Genomic DNA, 26,506 nt, shown 5'->3' with positions numbered 1-26,506 from the left:
TGTAGGGGCCTTTCTCTTCTTCGATTAGGTGTATTCCTACATAATGGATTTCTGGAGTTATTTTGTCTTTCTCTGAGAGTACACTGTTGGTAGACTTGAAGCCTACTGATTGTTTTAATTGAATTTGCATCCTGTTAACTTTACTGTGTTTGTTAGGTAGGAGAGTTTTCTACCAGATTCTGTAGAACACCCAGTAGGTGGTGAGGAATAAGGTCTGTGCCTGTCCAAAGCCTTGGGTCTCTAGGGCTAGAGAGAGCTGCCAGGGACCCTCTGCTTAAGCCCCTCGTGCCTCCCAAAGCCCTGCCTGATGGAGGGATGACTGGCAATGTGTTGTGGGTTTTCCATTTCCCGCTTCCTCTTTCCACTCTGAAAAGATTCTCTAAGGGGCATCCTAGTCTGGGCTTGGTGGGGAGGTGTAGGTGGGACCTGGAGGGCCCATCTCTTTTCCAACCCTTCAACCCCATGCTCCTCACATCCTACATAATGGACACTGTAGGCCTCAGAACCTGTTTCCCCAGGAGGAGCCCAGACATCCGCGAAGCTGTGACTTCTCGCCCTCCTCGCCAATGGCCTTGTGTATACCCAACAGGACTGTCCCTCTTCCTCAGCAATCTGCCTGTGTGGAGTTCTGAAGTAATCAGCTAAGCGATCACAGCATGGAAGCACAGCTCATTCATTTAAAGACAGCTCCACAGCGGCCTGGCAGCCGTGAGGGGGGGTGTGGCAGCTGCTCGCACACCTCAGCTGAGCAGCAGACAATCGGGAAATGTCACAGCTCAGTTCACATTCTCCTTTCCTTTTTATCCAGTCTATGGCCCCAGCCTCGTGTTGGTGCCACCACGCCCAGGATGGAACTCTCTTCTCAGTCAATCCTCTGTGGAAGCCCCTCCCAGACACCCCCTGGGTATGCTTCATGGAAGTCCCCAACTGTTCTTAGTCCAGTCAAGCTGGCCACTGCATCTTCTTGGGCTCTGCCTCAACATGGTCCCTGAATCCACTCAGTTCTCTCTCCATAGTAAAAGGTAAACATCTTGAAGTAAAGACTAGGTTCCCAGATACGGAGCAGATGCAGCTCTGGAGCTGCCTGGAGGCCCTGCGGAAGAGCTGGTAGGAGGTGTGGAAGCTGCCAGGGAGTCACTCACAAAGGCAAATGTTTGCACGTGAAGCCCCAAAGCCCAAAAGTGAGGTCTCACAGAGTGTTAACGGCATTTGTAATTTTGAGGTTGGGCTTGCCAGCCTCCTGTGGGACATGAAGGGGACACATCGTGAAGAGACTAGTGATAAAAGCCACACTCACTGCTGTGTGACTTTTGGTTAAGTCTCCCGCTTTCTTTGGGCTCTGGAACCAGCATGCCATTATCATGACAGTGTTCTAGGTTGAACATCATGGCTCTACTTATAGGTGGAGAAAATTACTTTTCCAGAGAGACTCACCCCAAATGATACTAGGAAGCAGGTTCTTTAGAATAAAAGTCAGGCTGTTCCCAAGTTCATGGCAAAAAAAGCTATGCCCTCAAACTGAGGCCATGGGGCCAGCCAGAGCCAAGCAGGGCCTGGAACCCTCATTTGCCAGCTCCTACGTGGGACTCCACAGGTCCGCAATGATGGTTCTCAGAGAGGTCATTTTTCCCTTCCAGACCTGATAATGTCTGGGAAAACCTGTGGCTGCCAAAATTGGGGGTAAGAGTTGGGTTCAGTGGCACACATAGTAGTCCTTAGGAAGCTGAGGCAGAAGGATTACTATGAGGTCAAGGCCAGCCTGGGCTAAAGAGAACATAAGACCCTGAGGTTAGATGGTTATGCCACCAGCATCTGGTAGATAGAGACCCTGAATCCCAGTCAGCACATTGCAGGACACCCCAAGATCAGAATCATCTAGCCCCAGTGTGAGCAGCCCCACATGTCAAACCTGGGCAGCATGAAGCCTCTGAGGAAAGGCCCATGAGACCCTCGATCCACCCAGACCATCCGGTGAAGGGGACAGAGGAGCCTGCACAGGTGGACTGAGAACTATGTAACTCTGGGGGTCACCCTTTCTGGGCCTCGTTTAATCATCTGTAAAATGAGGCCAACAAGATTTTTATCCACCTGTGACGGCCAATAGTGATGGTCAGCATGTCAGGATCCCGAGTCATCTAAGGGACACATCTCTGGATGGTTCTGTGAGGGTCTTCTAGACTGGGTTACCTGAGGAGTGAAGGTCTATCTTAACTGTGGGGGGTACACTCCACGGGCTGTGGGGTCCCCGACTGAAAAGGAAAAAGGGACCGAAGAACCGGCAACCATCTCTACTCCCTGACTTGGGGGAGTGTGAGCAGCTGCCTCTTGCTCCTGCCACCATGCTTCTCACCACGATGGACTGCACCCTCCCTCCAGCTGTGAGGCTGAAGAAATAATTCCTTCCTTAATTTGCTTGGGTCAGGGATTTTGCTACAACTTTGAGAACAGTTACTAAGATGCTACCTCATGGGGCCACTGCAAGGGTCTAAGGGACATCCACTTAGGTCACGGTCAGCTGAGACACCACAGTTAGGATATCTCCCCACCTGTTAAATCACTTCAGCCTCCAGCTTCACCTCTTAGACAGACAGACATGGTACATGGCAGCCCAGCCGTATGCAGTCTGCAGGGCTAACTCTGTGGAGAGCCACTGGGTCAGCTGAAAACGACCTGACTGAGAAGTGCAAACTGTCCAGTCTGCCTGTCACTGCGGCCCCAATGGAGCAAGAGGACTCATATAGTATCTATGGGGACACCAGCAGCACCACTGCCATCCTCCAAGTTGTGCTAAGTGCATCTCAAGGAAACTGAGGCAGACCTGTCCATAGTAACAAAGTCAGGATCAAACAGAACTGAGCGAAAGGAGAACCAGGCCTTGAACCCAATTTAACTGGTTCTACCTGTACCCCGTTTTCTCTCAACCAGGAAAGTCAGCAGGAAACACCAGATCAGTGCTTATAAAACAAAAACACTTCTATATTTCTTCACAAACTTTGTTTCCTTTCCTCCTTTTTGTTCTTTTGAGGCAGTGTCTCAGGTATCCCAGGCTAGCCCCAAATTCATTATAGCCAAGAATGACTGAACCCATGTAAGTGCTGGGATGACAGGCACATGGCACCACACCCAGTTTGTGCAGTACTGAGAATCGAACTCAGGGTTTGGAGTATATCTAGACAAGCACACTCAAGCCACTGAGCCACATCCCAGCCCAGACTCAACAACTCCGATTCCTTGTAACATCTGCTGCAGCACCTTCCTTTCTAGGGGCAGGGGCAGGCCAGACTGCTGCTGGGGACAAGCCACTCCCCTAAGGAGAGTGTGGTGAGTCCCACATACGGTACCTCCCACATATGTGATGGATGCATGAGTTAAACAGGATGATGAGCACTTTGGATCCAAGCAATGCACTGGCCTAAGCAGCAGGTCACTGCTAACTCTTAAAGGACAGTTCAGTAGGGGCACAGCCTTCTTCACAAGCAAGAACCCGAGAGCTAAGAAACATATCCATGGGACTAAAAAGATGGCTCAGTAGTTAAGAGTACTGATGCTCTTCCAGAAGACCTGGGTTCAATTCCCAGCACCCACATGACAGCTTACAACTGTCTGTAACTCCTGTTCCAGGGGATCCAACACCCTCATACAGACGTAATTGCAGAAAAACACCAATCTATATAAAATAAAAATAAATATTTTTTTAAAAAGAAAGGCATCCACTAAAATGGACCCTGGGTAGGTCCCTTGGCCATTCCTTGGGTCTAAGTGAGAAGTTTGTATCTGTTGCTCGTACCTGACAAATAACCTCAACAACTGTTTCCAGACCTACAGATCAAGGAGGACATGAGTTTGATGATTGACTACCTCAGAGTTTCTCTCAAGGTTGGAGTCCAGCTTTGGCCAAGGTAAAGTCTTACCTGCAGCCCAGGAACCTACTTTCAGGCACATTCTCCCAGCCTTGGAAGAGCCAGCTTCCTAGTGGCAGATGAACAGAGGTTTCCAATCCCTGCCCTGTGGGTCTCTCTGTAAGGTTGTTCCAGGATTCTCAGGGCATGGCAGACCTTCTGCAGGCTAACTGCTCCAAGATGGGGGTGGGGGGGTTGGGAGTGTACAGGATTCTTAGGGATGGAAGACCTTCTGCAGGCTAACTGCTCCAAGACAGAAGGTGGGGATGGGGAGCTGGGAGTGTACAGGAGCTCATCTCAGCCTTGATATGGGTGTTACAGACCTAGCCTGTAAGCGTGGAACCCCTGGGCTGCCCGGCCACTGCCTGCCAGTGTTTGGCTACACTGTGACTATACGGAAGGGGCAGCCATGATAGCAGCAACCCTTTCTGGAAGCCCCACTACATGCAGTGCCAAGCAAGCACAACCTCCATGTTTGTCACCTCAAACACAGCTTCAGAGGGAGGTGGGGGCCCTACTTCACACGAGAGGAAAGTGGGGCACAGAGAAACCATGGAAGCTACCTACTTCTTCGGCAGGAGGCAGAACCAGGATTCAGCGCCCAGACCCCAGTTCCCCGGCACTGCAGGGCTGGCTGTCCCACCCGAGGTAGATGGGAAGCTCCTAGGAGCCCAGTGACTGAACGGTGTGTTTGTTACCTAAGAGAGGGACCCCAGCAAGGGCCTGTCACAGCCAACGGTTTCAGACTGTCATGGAGGGTCTGTGTACAAAGTGGCTCACTCACCTCACACTCAGGAAGCAGACAGCCTAGGCCATATAACCTTTAACCACCTGCTCCCAGGGACACGACTCTGACAGCCAGTTCATGTCCCCTAAGAGTCCCACAACTTCCCAGCGCTGTGACACCAGCTGGGGATCAAGGGCTCAGACACATGAGTTCAGATTCAATACCTACCAGTACCATTGTTAAAAATTAGATTAGAAACTTAAATTAAATTATTCGAGAGATAATCCTTTGCTTTTGCTGTTCCTCCCGAATCCCCCGATAGTCCTGACGACGGGTCTGGATCTCCACATTCGCACTGCTGAGGGCAAGGATTGTATTGTACACAGTAGGCCAGCACTCTACCAACTGCTAAAATCCTAACCTTTGTTTTGGCTCTTTGAAGCAGGGTCTCATGTAGAACAGGTTAGCCTTGAGTTCCTTATATAGCCAAGGGTAAACTTGAACTCCTGATCCTCCTGCCTCTACCTCCTGTGTAGCAGGATTAACAGTGTGAGACACCATGACTAGAAATCTGTGATCAGCTTGTCATCATTTACATCTGTGTGTACTGTGAAAATATTACAGAACAGAACGTTTTCCAGACAGTGTTCAGTGGCTGTGGCTCCAGGACACTGGAGTGATAACACCATGGGAATGGGCAATGTGCTTCAGACCAAGGCACACAGCACTGAAACCAACCTAGCCACCAAGCCACTGAGCCACTCCCATGGCTTCTTCACGCTGCCCAAACTCAAGGCTCCCTAGACAGGAACATTCCAGACTTCCTTCCTGATATGCCTAGCTTCCTGCAGAGGAAGCAACAGGCTTTGTCTGAATAAAACATCTGTGGAGTTGTTGAAGGAGGAAGTGGGAGCCCCAGGGGCCTCGGAAATAGGCCGCCCCAAGCCCCAAATGGGAGGCCCAAGTGTTCAGACAGGTGGTAGGTAAAGGGGCTCGCAGACCAGGGCCCAGCACCTGGGCGATAACAGTGCTCACTAGAGCCATGAGGACCCATGAGGACGGGTCCATTTCTTTAAGGCGAAGTGACAGAGGCCGGGGTTTGTTTGGGCGAGGAAAGGGGGAAAAGACAGGAAGGAAGCAGCTCAGAAGCCAAGCAGAGGGAGAGTGGACTTCGCCCTGTTTTCTCACTTGTTCCTGTGTTTTCCACATGGAAAATGAACACACCCCACTTTGGGGGCAGGGAGATCAGCAGAGGCCCGCCAAGCAGCTCTCAGGGGAGCAGCCAAGTCCTTTGTCTACCCCCAGTGTAACTCCAGAGGCACCTGCTCTGGGGCCCAGCCTTGGGCCCCTCTGGATCCACAAAAGAACCATTGTTCTCTAGCAAGTGACATCATTCTGCCGCCGGGTGAAAAGAGACCTGAGGTTGGGAGGGGCCAAGCCAGAAGAAAACTGTCTGTCTTGCCCGCCCATGGACAAGTGACATCATGCCAGCCCTGGGGTGCATCTGGAAGCTGGGATACCTGGCAGGGGGCTCTGGGTGGGCTGTGGAAGGAGAGGGAGGAGGGGTACATGGCTGAATGGGTACCTCTGCAAGGCCAGTATCCAAGAGAACTGCAAACGCCATGACAGTAGATGCTCAAGAGATGCAATGTGTCTATACCTGGTACACAGAAGACACTCAATAGAAGATGCAATAACCATGCTGGGAACACAGTAGGTGCTTAATAAGTAAATAACTAGTTCTGTTCTCATCCAACATTCCACAGCGGCCCAAGGTGATGACTGCACTTTCTGGTCCCATACCCTCGCCGGCACTCTCAAGTCTTTGTGACCAGGCCCTGTCCATCTCCTTGTCGTCCTGGTGATCCTGTCTGTCCCACCCTGTTACAGTCGCCCTGGCCTTCTGTGGCTCCTGCCTCAGGTCTCCTTGGCGCACTGGACATTACCTCACGACTTCTTAGCGGTCCTGCTGTCCCCTGCTGTCCCCTGGAGCCCCTTGTACTTCTTTTAGAGCCAGAATAATGAGAGAGTTCACCCACTCCCTAGCTTGCTTGTTTCCTGTAGCCCTGGGGGGCAGAGACCACTCAGGTAACGCCTGGCCCTGAGGAGTAGGATCTTCTCTGGCCCCTGCTCACCTGACGCTCCCAGGACAGACCCCAGACTAGCTACGTCCTAAGGCCCAGACATTCATTCTCCTTGGGCCTTGATTTACGCCAGGGCAGAAGCAAGAACTAAGGGTGGAAGGGAAGCAGGGTCAGACCACAGGGCAAGAAGTCATAGCTTCCTGGGCCAGGTGAGGCAGGGGGATGACCTGGCCCTCGGGCTGCTGGATTGACTGTACTGGACAGGGAAGGGCCTGTTGTGGTGGCTAGGACAATGGCCCCAGGGAGACATGTGTGTCTATCCTACACAACACGTGGAGCCTCATTCAGAAATAAAGGTCTCCACAGATCGCGGCAAGGGCACCCTGGGTTATCCGGGTGGCCTGGAAGTGTCCTAACTGACGGGATGCCGCCGCAGCTAAGGGCAGCCTTCAGCAGAGGTGGCAGGGTCCAGACCTGTGGGCGCTTCCCTGGAGAAGTACTCCGGGAAGGGCTGGCTCTGCACTGGGATGTGGGCAGGGGGGCCGTCTCCATGCCATCCACGGTGCAAACACTGCACCAGCCTCTGTGTGCATCTTACCTGAGCATCTCAGATTTTGGTACCCATGAGGGTTCTGGAAGCCATCCTCACAGCTAGGAAGGGATGGCGTGTACAGCAGGGATTCTTAAAGTAGGAGGTGGGCTCAACCCACCTACAGACAAGTCACAGGGGAACCCAGGTCACAGATGGGAAGAGTGAGGAAGGGTGGTGTGACTTGGCTAAGGTCATTAGTCAGCCCCTGGGGGTCTACTTCAGCTGTGTGCAGCATGCACAGGTCTCCTAGCCAGCCCCCTCCACTACAGACCACACACACACATCACAGATACAGCACACACAAATACATCACACCCACCCACACATATTACAGACACACACCACATACTCACACACACAAACACACCATACATCACAGACACAACACACACACACCACAGACACACATACATCACAGACACACACCACACACTCACATCACAGATACAGCACACACAAACACATCACACACACCCACACATATCACAGACACACACCACATACACACACACAAACACACCATACATATACATCAGACACACCACACACACACACACACACATCACAGACACACACACCACATACACATACATCACAGACACACATCACATACACCACCCACACACAAACACACCACACATATACATTGCAAACATACTACACACACCACAGACACACACATCACAGATACACACACCACACATCACAGACACATACATCACACATTACAGATACACACAAAGAAACACACACAGACACACACGCTTCTGGCTTTTCCTCCTCATGTCCAGGCTTCCCGAGACTGACACTGTTTCTGCTTCTGTGTCTCCCAAATCCCCATTCTGTCCCTCCCACCCCCACTTCTCTGGGCCTCTAACATTTGCAGCCTCCTTTCCCTGGCACAGTGACCCTTCCTGCCTCCAGGGGCCTGGACAAAGTATTGTTTTATTTTCCTCCTTTCTCATCTGGGACAGCTCAAAGACTTCAAGGCTAGCTGGGGGATATTTCCAGTCAATCTGTGGCAGATCCTCCAGCAAACACAGCCCGAGGCCTTTTTCTGGCTGAACAGAGCTGAGGAAGATGATTGAGATAAAACTTGTAGGAGGAGGACCAATGCCCAAAGCCCCACCCCTCCTGACTACAAGCTCTGAGGCTTCAGGAAGCACCCACCCATAAGATAAATATTTAAGTGAAGTCCTGAGTGAAAGGGGTGTGTGTGCAGATTCTCCACTTGGAAGCCTCTGAAGGCAGTTTGGGAGAAAGGACTTGGTTGTCACACACATGAGCATTGTGGAACCCAGGTGTCACACCCACGGTTTCAGTGTGCCTTGCCCACCCAGCATCCCTTTCTCAAAGGTGAGAAGGAAGGAGGGCCGAGGGCGCTGGCCCGCCCAAGGTCAGCATCTGGGAAGAGGTGGGCTGGGATCCCCTCAGCACACAGTAGGACACCTTGGCACCCAACAGATTTACACAAGTGCTTACCCACTGTGCACCAGCAGGCTGCTGGTGACTCACTCTGTCTCAGAGCAAGGGCAGACTCCTCTCACTGGACAGAGGGAAACTAAGATCTAAGAATGGGTTGAACCAGCCATGCCTGCCACACAGCAGAGGCCACGCATCAGTGGGAGGGACCAGGAAGCCCACACTAATTCAGCCGCTGGGGTCCTCTGTGACAGTGAGGGGCCTGAACTCTGTATCAGTCACTCATCACTTGTGTGGCCACCAGGGAGGCTGGCTTGCCACTGTATGAGCATGCTCCACAGGCATGCTGTGAGATTTGGGGCAGTATCCAAAGTTACTTAGTACCCGAAGGATTGGGACAGAGGGCAGGGAACAGAGCCAGTGTCCCCAGAGAGAATCCTGGGGAGCAGGGCACAAGGAATAGACAGGGCCAGAGGGAAACAAAGATGGAAAAACTGAGACATAGAGAAAGAAAGAGATTATCTTCTTTCCTTCTGTCAAGTAGCACCTTTCAGAGGATGGGTGGGGCTCTGTCTTATGAACTTAAGACCTGAAAGAGTGCAGACCCCATACAAGGAAGTGCCCATGACCAGCCTCCTGCATGGCTTCTGGCCTGGGTGAGCCCCTGCCTAGTTTCTCTGTGCCTCAGATCAGTGGAGGAGAGTTGAATCCCTGCAGCTCTGGGGCAGTTGTGAACTCTGGGGGACCTCACTGTGAGGAGGGTCTGCTCAGGGTTCCCTCGCCCAACACAGGTCCCGTCATGGCCACTGCTTCTGGAGACACAAGGAGCTAGCTGAGCCCCGTGCCTGGCCTCATACGCTCCTGAGAACTGGGTCAGCTGAGCCCAGGGCAGAGGCCAGCTCTCTGAAGACACAAGGCCCTCTAGCTAAGTTCAATCCTGGCTAGTGACGTGATGAGTGTCCCCAAAGTTATCAAAGATCCGAGAAACCTTTTATTTCCCAGCCAGACCTCCCTCACCTTGCTGTACACGCCATGCCGATACCCTTCCTTCCCCAGGCCTGCCTGACGCCACCTGCTTAGCTTCCATTTCCCAGGTGTCATGGGCCTTAAAGGAGACATGGAACCCGGTAGCTGAGTCTGAGCACTGCACCCTCACCAAGCCTGAGCCCCTAGGCCAACAGGACAAACCACCTGCCACCTGTCCCCCTAAGGCTCTTCCCCTCAGAAATCACTCAAGATCTCACTTTTGCTCAATGGCAGACAACAGCCAAGACCACTTGGTCACCCTGGGAGGGCATGGGGAGAGAGCTAGAGCAGGTGTCAAGTAAGCTTGCCTAAAAATAGAGATGTGAGCATGTGCTGTGGGGGCTGCAGTGTCCCCAAGCAGCCCTGCTCACAGACATGAAGCCTTGAGTTGATTTCCCATTAGCAACAAGGAGGGGGTGTTGCACCTCCAGGGCAGCCAACCCAGCCTTCTACTTCCCATCAGTATCCCGGGGCCACTCTCACTGACAGGGAAGAAGTCCTTCCCTGCTTGCTGCTGCAAGTCAGCCCCTTCCAGGAGTCCAAGAGGACCTTCCCAGGATAGCCCTGCTATTTTAAACCGCACACATCCCCAGCTTACAAGATCGGGGGCCTCGGAGTCCTGTTGTCTCTTTCTGAGGGATGAGAACCTCTGTTGGCTGCGAACGGAGAAGCGACGGAATGATTCTCGACTCCGAGAGGCCAGGTGTCGGAAGGAGGAGGTACGCTTGAATGGGGCGCGGCCAGCATTCTCCCCACTCCGCTCGGTGCCCACCGTGGCTGTCACAATGTGCAGGGCCTCTTGAAAGGATCGTCTCACTGTGCCCACCCACTGAGTCATGTGTGACTGGGCCACTGAGAGTTTGTCACCCAGGTAATCCATGAGGCCAGCCTGGAGGAGGGGGCAGGCAGAGGCAGTCAGGAGGCTAGTGCTGCCAGGGTCCTGGTCCCTCTGTCAGTGGTGGCCGTCCTTGGGAAGAAGTTCTGGGCTTCCACGGAAAACCCGGTAAACCCAGCAGAACACGTCAGCTCCAGTAAAGTAAACATGGCCCAACAAGCATCCCCGTCACAAAAAAAAAACGGGGACAATGACAGGTCAGCAACGGGTCACCAGCAAGAGCATCAAGTCAGCCAATCAGGACGTCCAGTTCTAGTCACCAGGGCCAACGCTGCTGGATTCAAGGAGCAGGTGGCTATGAGGAGCAGGCACCCCAAACTCACTTCCCTCCAGGAAGGTAGACCTCTCACGCACACCTGGGAGCCGCCATCCATCCACGCAGACTGCCTTTCCCAGGCAGGTTCTTCTCACCTGAACCGGGCGGATCTACAGTCCTCAAGTCAGACTTAACCCGAAGCTGAATCTGATGGCCGGCAGGCAGCACACTCACTTCCGGAGAGAGGCAGCCACCCGGCCTGGGTCTCCTGGCCCGGCAGCCCAGAATGACATCAGCCCTGACTTGGCCAGGGGCGCGCGAACCAAGAATGCAGGAGGGGCCTCCGGAGGTGGCTGCCTGGGAGCCAGCGTCAGCCCGTTTTTGGTTTTCTTTTCCCCCCTCTAAGTCTCAACTCGCTCGCTCGCTGTCCCTCGGGGACTTCATGTGCCAGACTGCCTACCCACCGCAGTCGGCACTGTGCAGAAATGCTGCCGCTGGGCGTGTGGCCGTGTGCAAATGAGTGTGCGCGCATGTGGGGGTCTGTGCGTAGGAGGCGCGGCTGCCCCAGGGAAGTGGAGGGGTGTTGGATCTGGCTCGTGCCTCTGGGGCTTCAGGTGGAGTCTGAGGACCTGTGGCTGGCTGCCGATCTGTCTCCCTCTCCTGGTAGCCTTCTGCTTCCTCTCCCTGCCTCTGACTACACTTGCTGAGCTCCAGGATAAACTCCCTCCACAAGCCCCTCCCCTCTCATCCCCTCAGCTGCCCCTGCTGCCTCTCCTGGAGGGCAGGGAAGCAGAGGACTGGCCCTGAGTTCCCCCAAAAGGGTGGATCTGGGTCTGAGGTGCCTGCAATTTGGTACAGGCAGGGTTACCATGGCAACTTGGGGGCATAGCATCTGCCCCTTCCCCACACTGGGCACAGGAGTCACTGGGATAATTCATGTGTTCAAGGAACACATGAGCTCACAGGGTTTAACCCTTAAGGGATGGAGCATGGTTGGGGTGGGGGGGGGCAGTGATAAAACAGAAGAGGGTGAAGACTGGACAGGGAGGGGCATCAGTGCAGTGGGATTCTGACCTTCCCGTCAGGATCTACACCCCTCTCTGTCCCTTCTACAGGTGAGGAAATGCCAGCTCCATGAGATGGATTCACTTGTCGGAGGTCACACAGCAAGAAGATTATCAAGATTTGCTTGGAATGGCTCCCTCTGCGCCGCTGTGTGCAGATCTGACCCAAACCTGGCTCACTATGAGGGCTCAAAAATATTGACTTTTCAAATGCCAGACCAAATTCAAGGTTGAAATCACATCAGCTCAACTGCCTGGTGCGATCTCCGCGCCATCCCTCGCTCTGTCCTGAGTAAATATTTGCTCTCTAGACGCCAGCCTTGCCAACATAAGTTTATCTCAAAGGCCTCTCTGACGGCGTGTGCAGACTGAAGGTCTAGAATCCCACATTCCCCTTCATCCAGCTTCCTGCTCCTCGTGCCAAGCCTCTGCGGCCCGGCATCTCTCATTCATTCAGTAGTGAGATTGAGTGGGCCTCCCCTGGCCCAGGCACATGGCCACGTGGTATTATGGAGGGTCACAGGGACCTACCATGGCTACTGACTGACACTACATCTCCTAAACCTGATGACTCTTCAAAACTCTTCTTCAAGGGGTGACTGAGGCCCAGAGAGCTGAGGCACATACAGGGTTGTGTGTGGTCGGCTGCCTCTCGGAGGACCCCCGGGGATTCCCGCTTATCCTTACACTGGGAGTACCCCTCCCACAGTTTATCAGGGCTGATTCCCAGGCTCAGCACAGTGAGGATGGCTTCCTGGTGGCTCTGGGGCATACCAGTGGCAGACATGTTGGATGCTCAGGTGGAGTCATAACCCACAGGGAAGAGACCAGGGTTCCATTCTAGCACCATGGCTGGCCACTGGATAGAGACAGGTACCCATCCCCAGTCAGAACCCTGGCCAACTTCCTGACCAGAATCTCTCTCATGAAGACACAAGCTTAGCTACTCAGCCAAGCTGCCCTCAGTTTCCTAGCCCTGAATACAAGACATGCAAAAGGTCCTGAGGTAAGCCAGGATCTGGTGCACAAACTGCGGGTGAAGAGAGGTTGGCTCACAGCAGAGGGAGGGCCTCTGACTGAGGTGAGACTATGTGTCCAGCAGGTAAGATGGCACCCCAGCCTGCATTTCTGCATGTAGATGAGGAAACATCCCAGAGGAGGCCAGTCCCCACCTCTATCTGTGCCTGGCTCCACACCCCTAAAGGCTGCTGCATCTACAGCCGGGGCTTCTGGTCTCCACAAGGAATTCACAGCAAACCCCTGCCTCTCCAGGTACCTAGGGATATGTAGGGGCAGAAGGGGAAAGATTGTGGCTGCCCACAGTTCATGAAGGACACCATGTAAGATATCAGCTAAGGGAGAACACACAGCAGCTAGATGCTACAAATGAGTCCTCCCTGGCTGTCCTGGAACTTGCTCTGTAGACCAAGCTGGCCTTGAACTCACAGAGATCCACCTGCCTCTGCCTCCTGAGTGCTGGGATCAAAGATGTGTGCCACCACCGCCCGGCTGTCACAAAGTGTTCAAGTAGGAACAAGAAGTCGGGTGCTCAACCAAGAGAGGTGGATGGGCTGGGGGCTGGGGGCTGGGGCTGGGGGCTGGGGGTTGAGGCTGCTGGGGTGTCCAGATCCAAGGGTGGAGGAGGGCTCCGTCACACTGACCTTACCTTTTCCTGTATTGATTCTCTTTCTTCATGGGATTTTGCTTTGATTTTTTTTTTAATATGCTCATTTAAAATATCATTTATCTTGGGGCTGGAGAGATGGCTCAGTGGTTAAGAGCATTGCCTGCTCTTCCAAAGGTCCTGAGTTCAATTCCCGGCAACCACATGGTGGCTCACAACCATCTGTAAAGAGGTCTGGCGCCCTCTTCTGGCCTTCAGGCATACAGACAGAATATTGTATACATAATAAATAAATAAATTTAAAAAAAAATAAAATAAAATATCATTTATCTTGTTCTATTGTTTCCCAGCCTCACCACACTGGATTAGCTAAGTCAAGTTTTGAACTGCCACTAGTTTTAGTCATGTGCCCCTGAACGAGTAACTGAATCTCTCTGATTTCTTTCACAGAAGAAACCACCGAGCGTATGCTTGTCATGGATGTGGTGGTTGACTCTCTTCCTGCCCCTACTTCTAGAGGATGGACTTGGCCTTCTGCCCATGATCCCAGTTATGCCATCCCTAGAACACTGTCTGACTCAGAGCTGTACACAGGGGCTCACCCCAATGACCAGCCAGAGGAGAACTCAAAACTCAGGCTCCCTGTATGTAAGCAGTCTAAGCTAGCCACACTGGGGGCAGGTCTCAGCAGATACCTCTGTGTCCTCACTTCTGTCCCTGCCTCCAATCTACGGCCCGGCCTCCTCCATGCTTCACCAGAGAGTTAGCCACCAGCATACAGATCCCTACCTGTTTCTGCATACACACAGCAGGCCAAGAGTGCTCTGCCACCATCATCACTGTCCCCTGAGCGCCAGCCATGGCCCAAATACCAGAGCACCCTGTCCCGTACCATGTATCACGCCACCAGTGGGTAATGGTACCACTGTAACACAACACCGTGCGACACCGCGGTGTTAAGTCATTACATCATCATTCACACCACCATGTTGCCTCGCTGTCACACCTCACAGATGGACAGTGCAGGGCAAGGAGAAGTGGCATGACCAGCCCAGTGTCTGCCACATGGCACAGGGAACACAGCAGACCCCAGCATCCAGCCTCCTTCAGAGACAGAAACAGAAGACAGTGGGGAGCCAGATGCCTGCTGCTCTCTCTGGCTTCCAGTGGCACCACGTGCTCCAGGAGCGTGGCTATTAAAAGCGTCACTCCTGAATCTGGGGCAGCACAGGCGTGCCCCCAGAGGGCTGCTTCTGCAAATGCTATTCTCTCCAGGAAACTCTGGGGACACCACAGGCATCCTGAAAGCAAACCTTCCTTGCACAAGGAATCTGCAAAACAGGGAGCTGTGCAGACCCAGAAGGGACTGAGGGTGCCAACCACAGTGTGAGGTGGGACAGAGAGCCCACAGGTCTCAAGAAGGGACCTTTCATTGCCATTCATTCATTCATTCATTCATTCAACAAACACTCCCTGAACAGTTAGTTATTCCACATACATCGAGCAGACATGGAGCAGCTCAACCTGTCTCTCTGAATCTGAAGTAGTCATGGAAAAGGGGCCCCCACAGGCCACCTCAAGCCTGGGAAGCACCGCTCCTTCCCAAATCTGGCTCAAGCATACACCCTCAAGATTTCCTGGTTTAATGGAAGAAAATGCCAAAAGGAACAGCAGATGTGCCCGTGACCCAAGAGCCTGGGGCTGATGCAGAACTAGGGACAGAAATAGAGATGCGGAGCCCAACGAGAAGCATAGCGCTGAGGGAAGAGGAAAGGCTACAGTGAGGGGGAGGGAAATCCGGGAGGGGTTCAGATGGATGAATAGGAGTGCTTCCAGTACTGAATGGGAACTGGCTAGCAAGTGCGGCCATATTTCAGTCTTGACTCTGGGAGGCTCACACACTATGTCCATCCATCCCTTCCTAGAGTTAAAGCCGCCTTCTCTTCTCCCTCCTAGACTTGCTCTGTCTCAGTCTGTCTATCCAGGAGGTCTCACTTATCTCTCCTCACCCAGGCTAAGGAAGTGGACTATTACAGTGCTGATAAGAAAGCTGTCAAGACTTTCTCAAGGGTGTTCATGGGCTGGGAGCTACCTCTCACCTCAGTTAACCCTCAGAGCAAAGGTGCTGAGTGGGTGGGTGAGGTGAGGAGAGAGAGCTCCGGTGAGTGGGACTTGGGGCGCAACTCCAGGCCCCTCTGGTTCTCACACCTCCACTGCCTTTCCCTTTCAGGGCAGAAGGCAGAAGTCACACATCTTATTAGACCTTCCAAAGGGCCTTCTGTCCCCAAGTCCTTTTCATGACTGTGGTCACTGGCTCCCTGTGAAGCCAGTCAGGAGCTGTCAATGGTCACACTGCCCACCCCATCCCCCAACCCATCCTTACCCACCCACCCCCACTCCTGTCCAGCTAACAGCCTAGAGACGAATCCCCAGGTCCACCCAAGGAAGGTGCATGAAGCCGGGGAAGACCTAGTTTCCCTCCTCTCGGATGAAGCTCTGTGTAGGCCTAACCCATAACTCAGGGTCTCCTCCAGGCCAGCTCACTTATGCTCAGTCCCTGTTCCCTCAGGAGAGGCTGTGAGGATGTGTGACTTGCTCGGGAGGATCCTTGCCAATATAAGTCAGCACCACATAAAACAGCAACGGAGGAGAGGGGAACCAGCCTTGGACCTCAACACTCAGGGAGTGGAGGCAAGAGGATCAGGACTTCAGAGTCAACCTTGGTTACATGGGGAGTTTGAGGCCAGCCTGGGCTAATGCGATGGGGCTAAGCAAACCCAGAGGGTTTGGCCTAACACATAGCAAGCCCTCCCGGAGGTGGGGGTTCCCAAGAGATTGTCACTAGTCTAGTCTCAGCTCATCATCTTGTTCAAAGACCTCCCGAGATCCTAGACACCATCTCAGAGACAGGCCCATGGGCACAGCTGTCCTGGGCCCATGGACAATGCATTGGATGACTTCTCCATGTGGCAGGTGCCTGTGGCCCGACTTTGATGACCTATGACTCCTCTCACCCACCATCTCCTCCTTGCTTGGACACACGGGACAAGCCTCCATCTTGGGACACACCACACAGTCCATGCCCTTTCTCCTCCATATGTCTGTCATGCTGTTCCCCCTGCCTGGGGCATCCTTCCACCCCTTTCACTCCTGGTCCAAGATCAGCATGTGCTGTCTAGACACCCCTCCTCTGAGAAGCCTCCCTTAAACCGTGACTCAGTTTACCGACAAGTTGCTGAGTTCAGTTGGGCTGCATCTGGCTCACCCAGCACCCTCACAGACCCTCCCCCATGCCAACCATGTAAACAGGAACAACTGAAGACTAGGCCAACACACAGAGCCCCCAGCATCCCTAGGCCAGTTTCCATAGCAACAGGAAAAGAATTCTGATAAGGGGGAACTGCAGCATCTTGGCCTCCACCTTCAAGTCCACCCAAGTTATTTATAACCAAGCTGAGCACGTGGCCACTTCCTCATGTTGATTTATTCACGTTCTCCAGCCGTCATTTCGGAGGCACGCTGTTAATTAACTTGAGCGAGGAAGGGGATCGCCCAGAAAGGAGAGCTTTCGAGAAACAAGCAGAGGCGTGCACCATCAGGCTCGGGTGGGAAGCAGCATTTCCCCTCTCTGGATTACTGGGGTGTGGCCTTGCTGTGGGGAGGCTCCCTCACTGGGGAGCCCAGCACAGATGAGGGCTTTAAACACAGCCCACCTGCCCGGCGCCCTGAGCCACACCAACACCTGTCCTCTGTGAGCTGCACACCAGCCTTCTGTCCACCCGCAACAGGATGTCTGGGTTTTAAGTCAGTGAAGAAGGACGCACAGGCAGGACTGGGGGAGACACCTGGCCCCTGGGGATGACACTGATTTCTGAGCTGTGAGTTTGCCACACTTTGCTGAGCTGCTCCAGAGTAGCTCCCTAAGATCTTAGGGTCACAGTGAAGGCAATGGGGTTAGAAGAAACTGGACAGATGGATGCAGCCGGGTGACCCTGGGTGCAGAACCCACTGACTAGGAGCGCACATGGCTGCAGCAGTGACAGCAGCTCACTGCAGTAGGTGTGACCAGCCCCGTTCTCAACAGTAGGTGTGACCAGCCCCGTTCTCACCAGCCTTCCTGGCAGATCTGCCTGTCTGCTTCGCTGTCACACAACACCTGAGGCCGGGAGGCTTGCAGGGAAACGGATATCACAGTCCACCATTTCAGAGCAGGGCGCTGGCATTGCTGGTGGCTGGCGCTGGGACTGGGGTTCACGAAGGAACACTGTGCTCCCATGGGGAGTGGGGCATCTCTCCCCTAACCCATACTTTTGTTTTCTGCCCAAGTTACAGGAAATCACAGCACAGCCCCAGGGGGCAGACAGAGGGTGCCCAGTGGAATCAGGAAATAGTGAGGAAACCACACCAGCTTTTTGTGGGTACCTGCAGCCACAGGACCCTCATGCTGCAATGCGAAGAGAAATGGCTGGACCCCAGGGCACACCCTCTTCTACCCCATTATCTGGTTACCGGATCTGTACAGACGTGGCTCTGCCTCAAGAGATCCTCAGACCGAGTGCCCTGCCTGGCTCGCAGAGCTACCACTGGCCCTCAGGTGGTAGCTCTTTGCTGCGTGGCCTGGGGTAAGTGGCCTGCCTTCTCTGTGTGCTTGTGCTCAGTAAAGAGAATAAAAATGACCTCTCACCTTATGTGAGAAAAACACTTGTGTGAACCACACAGATGAGAAAACAAGCAGAGAGTGGAGGCTGGAGGATGTTCATTTGGTGGCCAATCTGAGTATGAGACCTGGGCTCTGCCCACCCTTAGTAGCCACAGCTCAATTGACAAGAAGGTAATGGCCACTCTGGTGCCCGGTACCCAACCCCAACTTTTATCATGTCTCCCCTGGCCTTGCTGCTCTCCTCATAGCCAGCAGGAAAGCCTTGCCTCCTCATAGCTGCTAAGGACGTTCTCTTATGCCAGGTTCCTGTAGTGCTCCACTCCTCTGAGCCACCCTCTCCCAACACACACACACACACACACACACACACACACACACACACACGCTATTCCAGAAGCCGCACTGGGCCATAGCCTATCACATTCTAGTAGAATCCTAGCAGCCAAAATACAAGCCCTTCCAGAACCCCCCCATACCTTGGGGCAAAGTGAACTGTCAATTCCCCCACTACTGGGACCCTCAGCCCCCTATCCACTGCAACTCCCCACAGGCTCGCAACCATCTTGCTCTCAAGTCTGAGATTCCCAACCCACCTAATCAGAGAATTTGACCCCAGGCTTCGCAACCCCAGGACCTGCCTTCACCTGCCGCACCCTGCCTCGCTGAGGGCATACTAGCAGGTGGGATGTGCAGTGTTTGTGGACTGAATGAAGCAATGAAGCCTGGGGTGAGAACGGAAGGGAGGGATCATCGGATCTGTTGTCACACCCCACCCCTGCCGGCTCTTACTCCCACTGTCATCCAGGAGGCCACCCTGGCAGTCCCCCAGAATTCCCAAAGCACGCTTTTTGGCAATTATTTTAATCTGCCATAACCCTCTGGCTCCCGGGTCCTGTCCAGGGGCGCCTGAGCAGCCTGACGGGCAGGCAATGGGGGAAAAGCCTCCCTCCAGACGCAGCCCTTATGGTGCACCAAATCTTCCTATGATGGCTAGAACCTTGGCAGCCATTTGGGGGTCGTGCTGTTGTGAGGAAATAGGGAGCCTGGAAGAGCCCAGGTTGATCCACTGATGCGGGACTTAAGATTATCTCTGGAAAGTGCCAGATGGAGACTATTTTGGGCTTGTAAGTCACATGTAGCTTTCCACAGCCTTTTAAAGATGTAAAACTCATGCTTAGTTCACAGGCCATATCTGGCCAACACGTTCTCACCAAGTGATTTACTGAAGTGGTGGCATCCTCATGGTTTGGCTGAGAGTCATGAGGTCACTTAATGTTCAACCTCTGACAAAATGACAGCAGGAGGACTTTGACCTATGAATCTGGGCATGGGAGGAAAACAGCCATCGATTCGCAGAGTTCTGATCAGGCCTGGGGAAGGCTTGGCTTGCAGTCAAGATGTGTGAACTTACTTACGACTGGATGCAGTGAACGGTGCCACTTACTCAGCTGCCCTGAGTTGTTCCCACCCCAGGACTTTTACATGCCCAAATCCTTCCCAGATTCCCACGGGTTCAAGTTCAGCTCTCTGCCTAAGAAGCCTTTCCAGCCACGCAGCCTCCCCTCCACCCTGTTCTGCCGTCTCCACACACAGACCAGTGCAGGAACTGCTGTTTCCTCCTCATTCACACCATCTTTCTATGCCTCCAGAAGCCAAACTGGGGAGGGCAGAGACTGGGTCACACTTGCCACTAAAGGTAGCAGGGCTGGCGAGATGGCTCAGAGAGTAGAGGTGTTTGCTACCAAGCCTGACAACCTGAGTTCAATCCCTGGGACCCCCAGAGTAGAACAAGAGAACTGACCCTAATTCCTACAGTTTCTCTCTTGACCTCCACATGCACACCACGGCACAGACACACACACACAGTAAGTGATCAAATTTAATTTAAAAATTACTTGAGCAGACAGACAAATGAAGGGTGGGGGTAGCACAGCGCCACCGGATAGTGCTAGGGACAGACAGGGACACCCTTCAGTCAGCGACACTGAAGCCCCAGAGACTGGTGGCCAGCGTCTCTTCTCAACCCCCTATCAGAAAAGGTATCTAAATGCCACATCCTGTGACCAAGACATGCCAGCTGAAGGCCTAAGGCTGAGAACATGGCTCGCCATGTCCCAGTAGCCATGGCAACTGAAATCTTCAAGTACAATTTGTCTCCCTCTGACTTTACGCACAGTAACACTGGAATGACATGTTCGGCCTTTTCCTGGCAACAGGCACTCAGAAGAAACCTTGCTTGGCCACATGACCGCCCGGGGTGTCTTCACTGTGAAGAAAGCACCTGTCTGAAAGTGGTGATGGCTCAGGACCACCGATGAGGATGCACAAGAAAGGCCAGGACGCTGCTCCCCGTGTACTAAAATATCATTCCCTTCCAGGACTTCGGAAGCCCCCCAAAGCCCATTTTCCTGACAGGAAATGACCTGAAGACCAGAGAGAACCATGTCCCTCCCTGGTAGGAAGTGACCTGGAGACCACAGACAGATAGGTTCCTGATAGTAAATGACCCTGAGACCACAGAGAGCCAGGTTCCTGATAGGAAGTGACCTGGAGACCACAGAGAACCCAGGTTCCTGATAGGAAATGACCTGGAGACAACAGAGAGACAGGTTCCTGATAGGAAATGGCCTGGAGACCACAGAGAGCCAGATTCCTGATAGGAAGTGACCTGGAGACCACAGAGAGCCAGCCAGGTTTCTGATAGGAAATGACCTGGAGACCACAGAGAGACAGGTTCCTGATAGGAAATGACCTGGAGACCACAGAGAACCCAGGTTCCTAATAGGAAGTGACCTGGAGATCACAGAGAACCCAGGTTTCTGATAGGAAGTGACCTGGAGACCACAGAGAGACAGGTTCCTGACAGGAAGTGACCTGGAGACCACAGAGAGACAGGTTCCTGACAGGAAGTGACCTGGAGACCACAGAGAGACAGGTTCCTGACAGGAAGTGACCTGGAGACCACAGAGAGACAGGTTCCTGACAGGAAGTGATCTGGAGACCACAGAGAGACAGGTTCCTGACAGGAAGTGATCTGGAGACCACAGAGACTTGCACAGCCTCCAGGCTCCCTAACTCTTCTCCACACAGCTCATCTCCAGCCCAAGGCAATGGGAACACTATGGAAGCAGGGACCGGTGTCAAGGGAAAAATCTGACTATTTCCCTCAATAATGAGCTGACTGTGAGTATAAGTTAAAACAAATCCTTTCTCCCCCAAGCTGCTTCTGACCAAGGCATTTTATCCCAGCCATACGAGAAAAAAAAGGAAGGAAGAAAGAAAAAAACGGATACCCGATATCAGTGGCCAAGTGCCTTCTGACAAGAGGGACCAGCAGGTGATCATGAACATGTGTCTGTCACCTTTCACCTTTCCTGGGGGTGGGGGTGAGGAGGCATCCAGGGACCCCATCTTGGAGCTTGGTACCCACAAGCCCCTCAGAAAATGCTTCAGGGAATCATGAACAACAAGATGGCCATGGAGATTATGTGTATGGGTGTGTATGTGTATAGTGACATTTTATTTGTGTTTTAATAAATAAAGCTTGCCTGAAGATCAGAGTGCAAAGCTAGCCACACTAGCCAGTTATACAAGCCAGGTAGTGGTAGCACACACCTTTAATCCCAGCAGCCACACTAGAGGCCCGGCATTGGTGGTGCACGCCTCTGATCCCAGCACTAGAGAGAAATATAAGCTGGGATGAGGCAGGAACTCGCTCTCTTTTCAGTCTGAAGATTTCATGGAGGTAAGAGCTCTCTAGTGGCTTGACCGCTTTGTTTTTCTGATCTTCACCTTGACCCCCAATATCTGTCTCTGGGTTTTTATTATTTGTGCCTCATGTGTGTGTATGTGTGTATGGTGTGTGTATGTGTGTATGGTGTGTGTATGTGTGTATGGTGTGTGTGTATGTGTGCATGGTGTGTGTGTATGTGTGCATGGTGTGTGTGGATGTGTGTATGGTGTGTGTATGTGTGTATGGTGTGTGTATATGGTGTGTGTGTATGTGTGTATGGTGTGTGTGTATGTGTGTATGGGGTGTGTGTATGGTGTGTGTGTATGTGTGTATGGTGTGTGTGTATGGTGTGTGTGTATGTGTGTATGGTGTGTGTGTATGTGTGTATGGTGTGTGGATGTGTGTATGGTGTGTGTGGATGTGTGTATGGTGTGTGTATGTGTGTATGGTGTGTGTATGTGTGTATGGTGTGTGTGTATGTGTGTATGGTGTGTGTGTATGTGTGTATGGTGTGTGGATGTGTGTATGGTGTGTGTGGATGTGTGTATGGTGTGTGTATGTGTGTATGGTGTGTGTATATGGTGTGTGTGGATGTGTGTATGGTGTGTGTGGATGTGTGTATGGTGTGTGTATATGGTGTGTATGGTGTGTGTATATGTGTGTGTGGATGTGTGTATGGTGTGTGTGGATGTGTATGTATGGTGTGTATATGTGTGTATGGTGTGTGTATATGTGCATGTGTGTATGGTGTGTGTGTGTATGTGTGTGCGTGTGTATGTGTGTGCATGGTGTGTGTTGACAGGTGCCCTCTGCTATTGCTCTCTACCTTCTCTTCTGAGGCAGGGTCTCTCACTGATTGGCTAGACTGACAGTCAGCAAGCCTCAGGGTCCACCACCCTGGCCAGGCCTGTGCTGGGCTGCAGATGTGCGCAGCTGCACCTCGGTTCTACATGGATGCCATCCCACAGCACCCATCTTTTCTCTCAGACGGTCTCACTAGGAGGCCCAGGCTGACTTCAAGCTCATGATCCTCTTGCTGAAGATTCTCAGTGTGATGGCAGAGGTAACCACAGGCCTGTTCTCCTTCCTCAGATTGGAGCTTCTTACCAGGGGACAAGACACGGAGAGCAGTGACTGTCACCAGCCATCACACTCAAGGACCGCATCTACTGAGTCAGGAACCAGAAGCCTGGCTGACGCGGCACGCAGCATGGCATTTCTCTGGGTAGCCAGATCCTTGACTTCCTGGCTCACAGGCCTCAAGTGGTGGAGGCACATTGCCTCATTCTCTAAAGGTGCTCTTGGCATGTGGGGCCAGCACCCACAAGAACCCCCTCTCACACTCTGCACCCTGCCCCTCACACTGTACTGGGGGAAGTGGGCCTCTAATTATGAACAGCAAGATGGCTGCCGAGGTTTGCTGAAGCTGCCTCCTGGGTGTGGTGCCTCAGAAGGAGGGGTCTGACAAAGCCAGACATGTAGCCAGTGTTGGGGAACAGGATCCCCACCCTGAAGAGATAGAACCTCTTTTATGCCCTTTTACGGTGGGAAAGCGGACTCGGGTCAGCGAATATGCTCTGACTACAGACTTGGAGCCTGGCTCTGAGGAAGCCCGGGATGGGCCTCAGGCTCAACAGGCCTCAGCACTGAGACACAGCGGCTTGATGGCTGATGTGGGCTGGCACAGCCTCCTCTAAATTTAGAACAGCTAACGAGGGTCCTGGGGGCGCTGCTCCACAGCAGGGCGGTGCTGGGGTCTGGCAGGGTGCCCCAGCTGCTGCTCCCAGCAGCCTGTACAGTTTCCTGTCCACCTGTGTAGACCTGAACAACAGGAAAGGGGGCAGAGGGGACCCACCCCACCCCACCCCACCCGGCTTTCTTTTCCATCCACTCTGCAGGCACAGAGACTCTCGGAGGGCCAGGACGTGTGAGCTAAGCCCTGCTGAATGCCTGACACTGTGAGAACTCAAGAACAAACAAAGAGCAGGATTTGGGCCAGTTTCAGAAATGCATTCATCTCACTCAGTTGCTTCCTCGGCTCAATGGGCATTTATTCAGCACCTCTGTGTACCAAGCCCAGCTCCCTCACAGTAAAGAAGTCAACAAGATACATCTCTACCCTCAAAAATCTCACTTTGACATTGACTCAGTATTAACAAGCACCTACTGTGTGCAGGCCCTCATGCCAGGAACAGAGGGAAATGAACAAGGAGCCCTAATCACTTACTCTGTTCATCATTCTTCCATCCAGTTCTATAAGCAGTTAGTAAGCACTTTCTGTATACCCTGCCCTCCGCCAAGCTGTGGTGCAGCCGGTACTGATGGAAAGATGATCTGATCCTTCACGAATTGCAGGTGGACACCTGTGACGACGCAGGGCTGGGGCATAGTCACTACCTCAACTGCAACCTTCCATGAGTCAAGCAATCAGCACTTACACAGCCTACTGTGTGCACAGGAGAGGCCTATTGTGACCAGCTCCTTCTCTGACAGGTTCATTCCACCAAAGTATACGCTGGGTACCTACTGTGTGCCAGGCCCTGGAGTCAGTGAATGAGTTCCATACCATGGGGCTGGATGCTCGCCCCTAGGGCAGGATGCTTGCCCATGGGTTGGATCCCATATGAAATGTGCTCACTCACAAGATGGATGCTCACCCACGGGGCCGGATGCTCACCTGGTCCCTCTGTCAGGAGAGCAAGGACCTCTCGGTTACTTAAAGTCATACAACACAGGTGGTTAAGAAGCAGATCACACACACCCTTCCCGGACCATGGCAAGGCATGAAGGGCCCATGAGGAGCCACTTGGTACCCCGGATCACATCTGGAGATGGAGATGAGAGAATCAGGGACAGCCAAGCTCAGGGGAGGGATGGGAAGAAACGCCCACATCTCCAACAATGTGGAGGTGCACAGCAGCAGACAGCAGCTAGGCTGGTCCCTCAGCATTTCCACCCTCCCAGGCTGAGGGGAGAGCAGCAGAATAGTAGGCTTCATACCCATTACCCAAGGGGCTGAGGAAGTGGGTCTGTGTTCCCTCCCCTGTGACCACTGGGAACCACAGAGACCAGCAGAAGGGATGCCCTGGGCCCTCTGTGGCTGTGTCCTCATTAAAAAAAAAAAAACAAAAAAAAAAACAATATGGCCGTTACAGCAGCTCTCACAGCCAAGCCCCACCCCATGTGCACAAATGCCCAAGTCACGAATGACAAAACTTTCAGAAGAAACATAGCTCTCAGTCACTGGAGCACCCAGCCAGGGACAACTGCACCTACTGTGTCCTGCTTCACTTCCTACCCGCAGATCCCACGAGTGTGACAGTGATTAGTTAGAGCTACATCTTAGAGGGTCTTGTCAGGACAAAATTTCAGTACAGACAGCTCCTACAAGTCCCTGGGTCCTACAGATCCAAGGAGGGCCCAGGAGTGGAAGGCTGCAGGGCTCCCACACTATAAACCTCTGTGTATGTAGGAACCCTGGCATCATTGACCTCCCAACCTCTCCAGGTGCTCTGACCGCGAGGCTGCCCAGTTGGCTGATGGGTCACAGGATGACCTAGGTTCACATGACATTGTACCTGCTCTGCTCCAGGGGCCTTAGGTCACCTGTCCTAGAGGACAAAAGCCACTTTCACTGGACCTGGCAGCTCACGCAAGCCTAGGCAGGCGGAAGGAGAGAGAGGGCGGCCCCAGCAGGCCCCTCTGGGAAGATGGCCAGACTGCCCAACAGCCCCTGGGCCTCGCAAGCCAGGGCAGCACTGAGGGCTGGCCCTCTTTCCCTCATCTGGGTCCCTCCCAGTCTATGCCTTCCACAGGGTGAGAACAGGGAAAAGTCTTGAGGAAATGTTGATGAATTTAACAGAATACAAAGGCTTAACTAGACACCTTCAGCTTAGCCCAGAGTAGGCTCCAAGGCTGAGCAGCCTGGGTCAGACCTCCCTCCTCTGCTGACTGCTGTGTGTTCTTCTGGAGGTGACCTGACCTCTCTGGGCAGAGGATAGTGGTATCTCCCTCTAGGACTGCTCGGGGGACAAAATGAAGCCCTGTGCTGATGCCTTGCTCACAGAACTCATAAAGAACACTGACTGAATTTTGGAAAAGCCTTAAAGTCAGTGGTTAGGCCAAAAAGAGGCCACTATGGTCACTACTCCAATCCACGTGGTATCTTAGAGATTGGGGGTGGGTGCTCATGTAGTTCAGGGCCTCCAGTCGCACCGATCTTCCTGCCTCCACTTCCCAAGCACTGGGTCACGTGCTCAGGCCACTGCACCTGGTGAGAGGGTCTGCCTGAGCTGCACAAAGCGGGGACTCAGGTGTCACAGAAGCTCACAGGGAAGGTTCTGCGAGGCCACAGTGAAAGGAGGCCTCTGTGAGCCAGGGACAAAAGCTTTCCAGCACCTTGATCTTCAGTTTGGTCCCAGAACCGCCATGGGGCGGAGTCTTCCAGTACTCAGAACCTCGCGGGGCAGGCAGGGCCTAGCCTAAGCCAGGCTTCTACACGCTCACCTGGGACTCTGACAGGCT

At 53.1% G+C, this 26,506-nt stretch overlaps 1 protein-coding gene across 3 annotated transcripts in view; it reads right to left on the bottom strand.

Moving 5' to 3' along the window:
* The window catches only part of Kiaa1671 (KIAA1671 ortholog), a 139,300-nt gene that overhangs the window by 39,320 nt on the left and 73,474 nt on the right, over positions 1 to 26,506 (bottom strand). The window contains exon 1 of one of the 3 annotated variants that reach the window (XM_041647025.1): positions 10,349 to 11,574. The exons of the other annotated variants lie outside the window; for them this stretch is intronic. Within the exon in view, the coding sequence (XP_041502959.1) occupies positions 10,349 to 10,630 (282 nt within the window). The 5' untranslated portion in view covers positions 10,631 to 11,574. Of the gene's footprint in view, positions 1 to 10,348; positions 11,575 to 26,506 lie in introns of those variants that run through there. 3 annotated transcript variants of the gene reach the window in all.

This window comes from Microtus oregoni, unplaced genomic scaffold, assembly GCF_018167655.1.
Source record: "Microtus oregoni isolate MIOR12 unplaced genomic scaffold, Mior012 000003F_ref0000135, whole genome shotgun sequence".
NCBI classification, from domain to species: Eukaryota; Metazoa; Chordata; class Mammalia; order Rodentia; family Cricetidae; genus Microtus; species Microtus oregoni.
The sequence above is the reverse complement of the archived record's forward strand: the minus strand, read 5'-3'. Positions and strand labels throughout refer to the sequence as shown.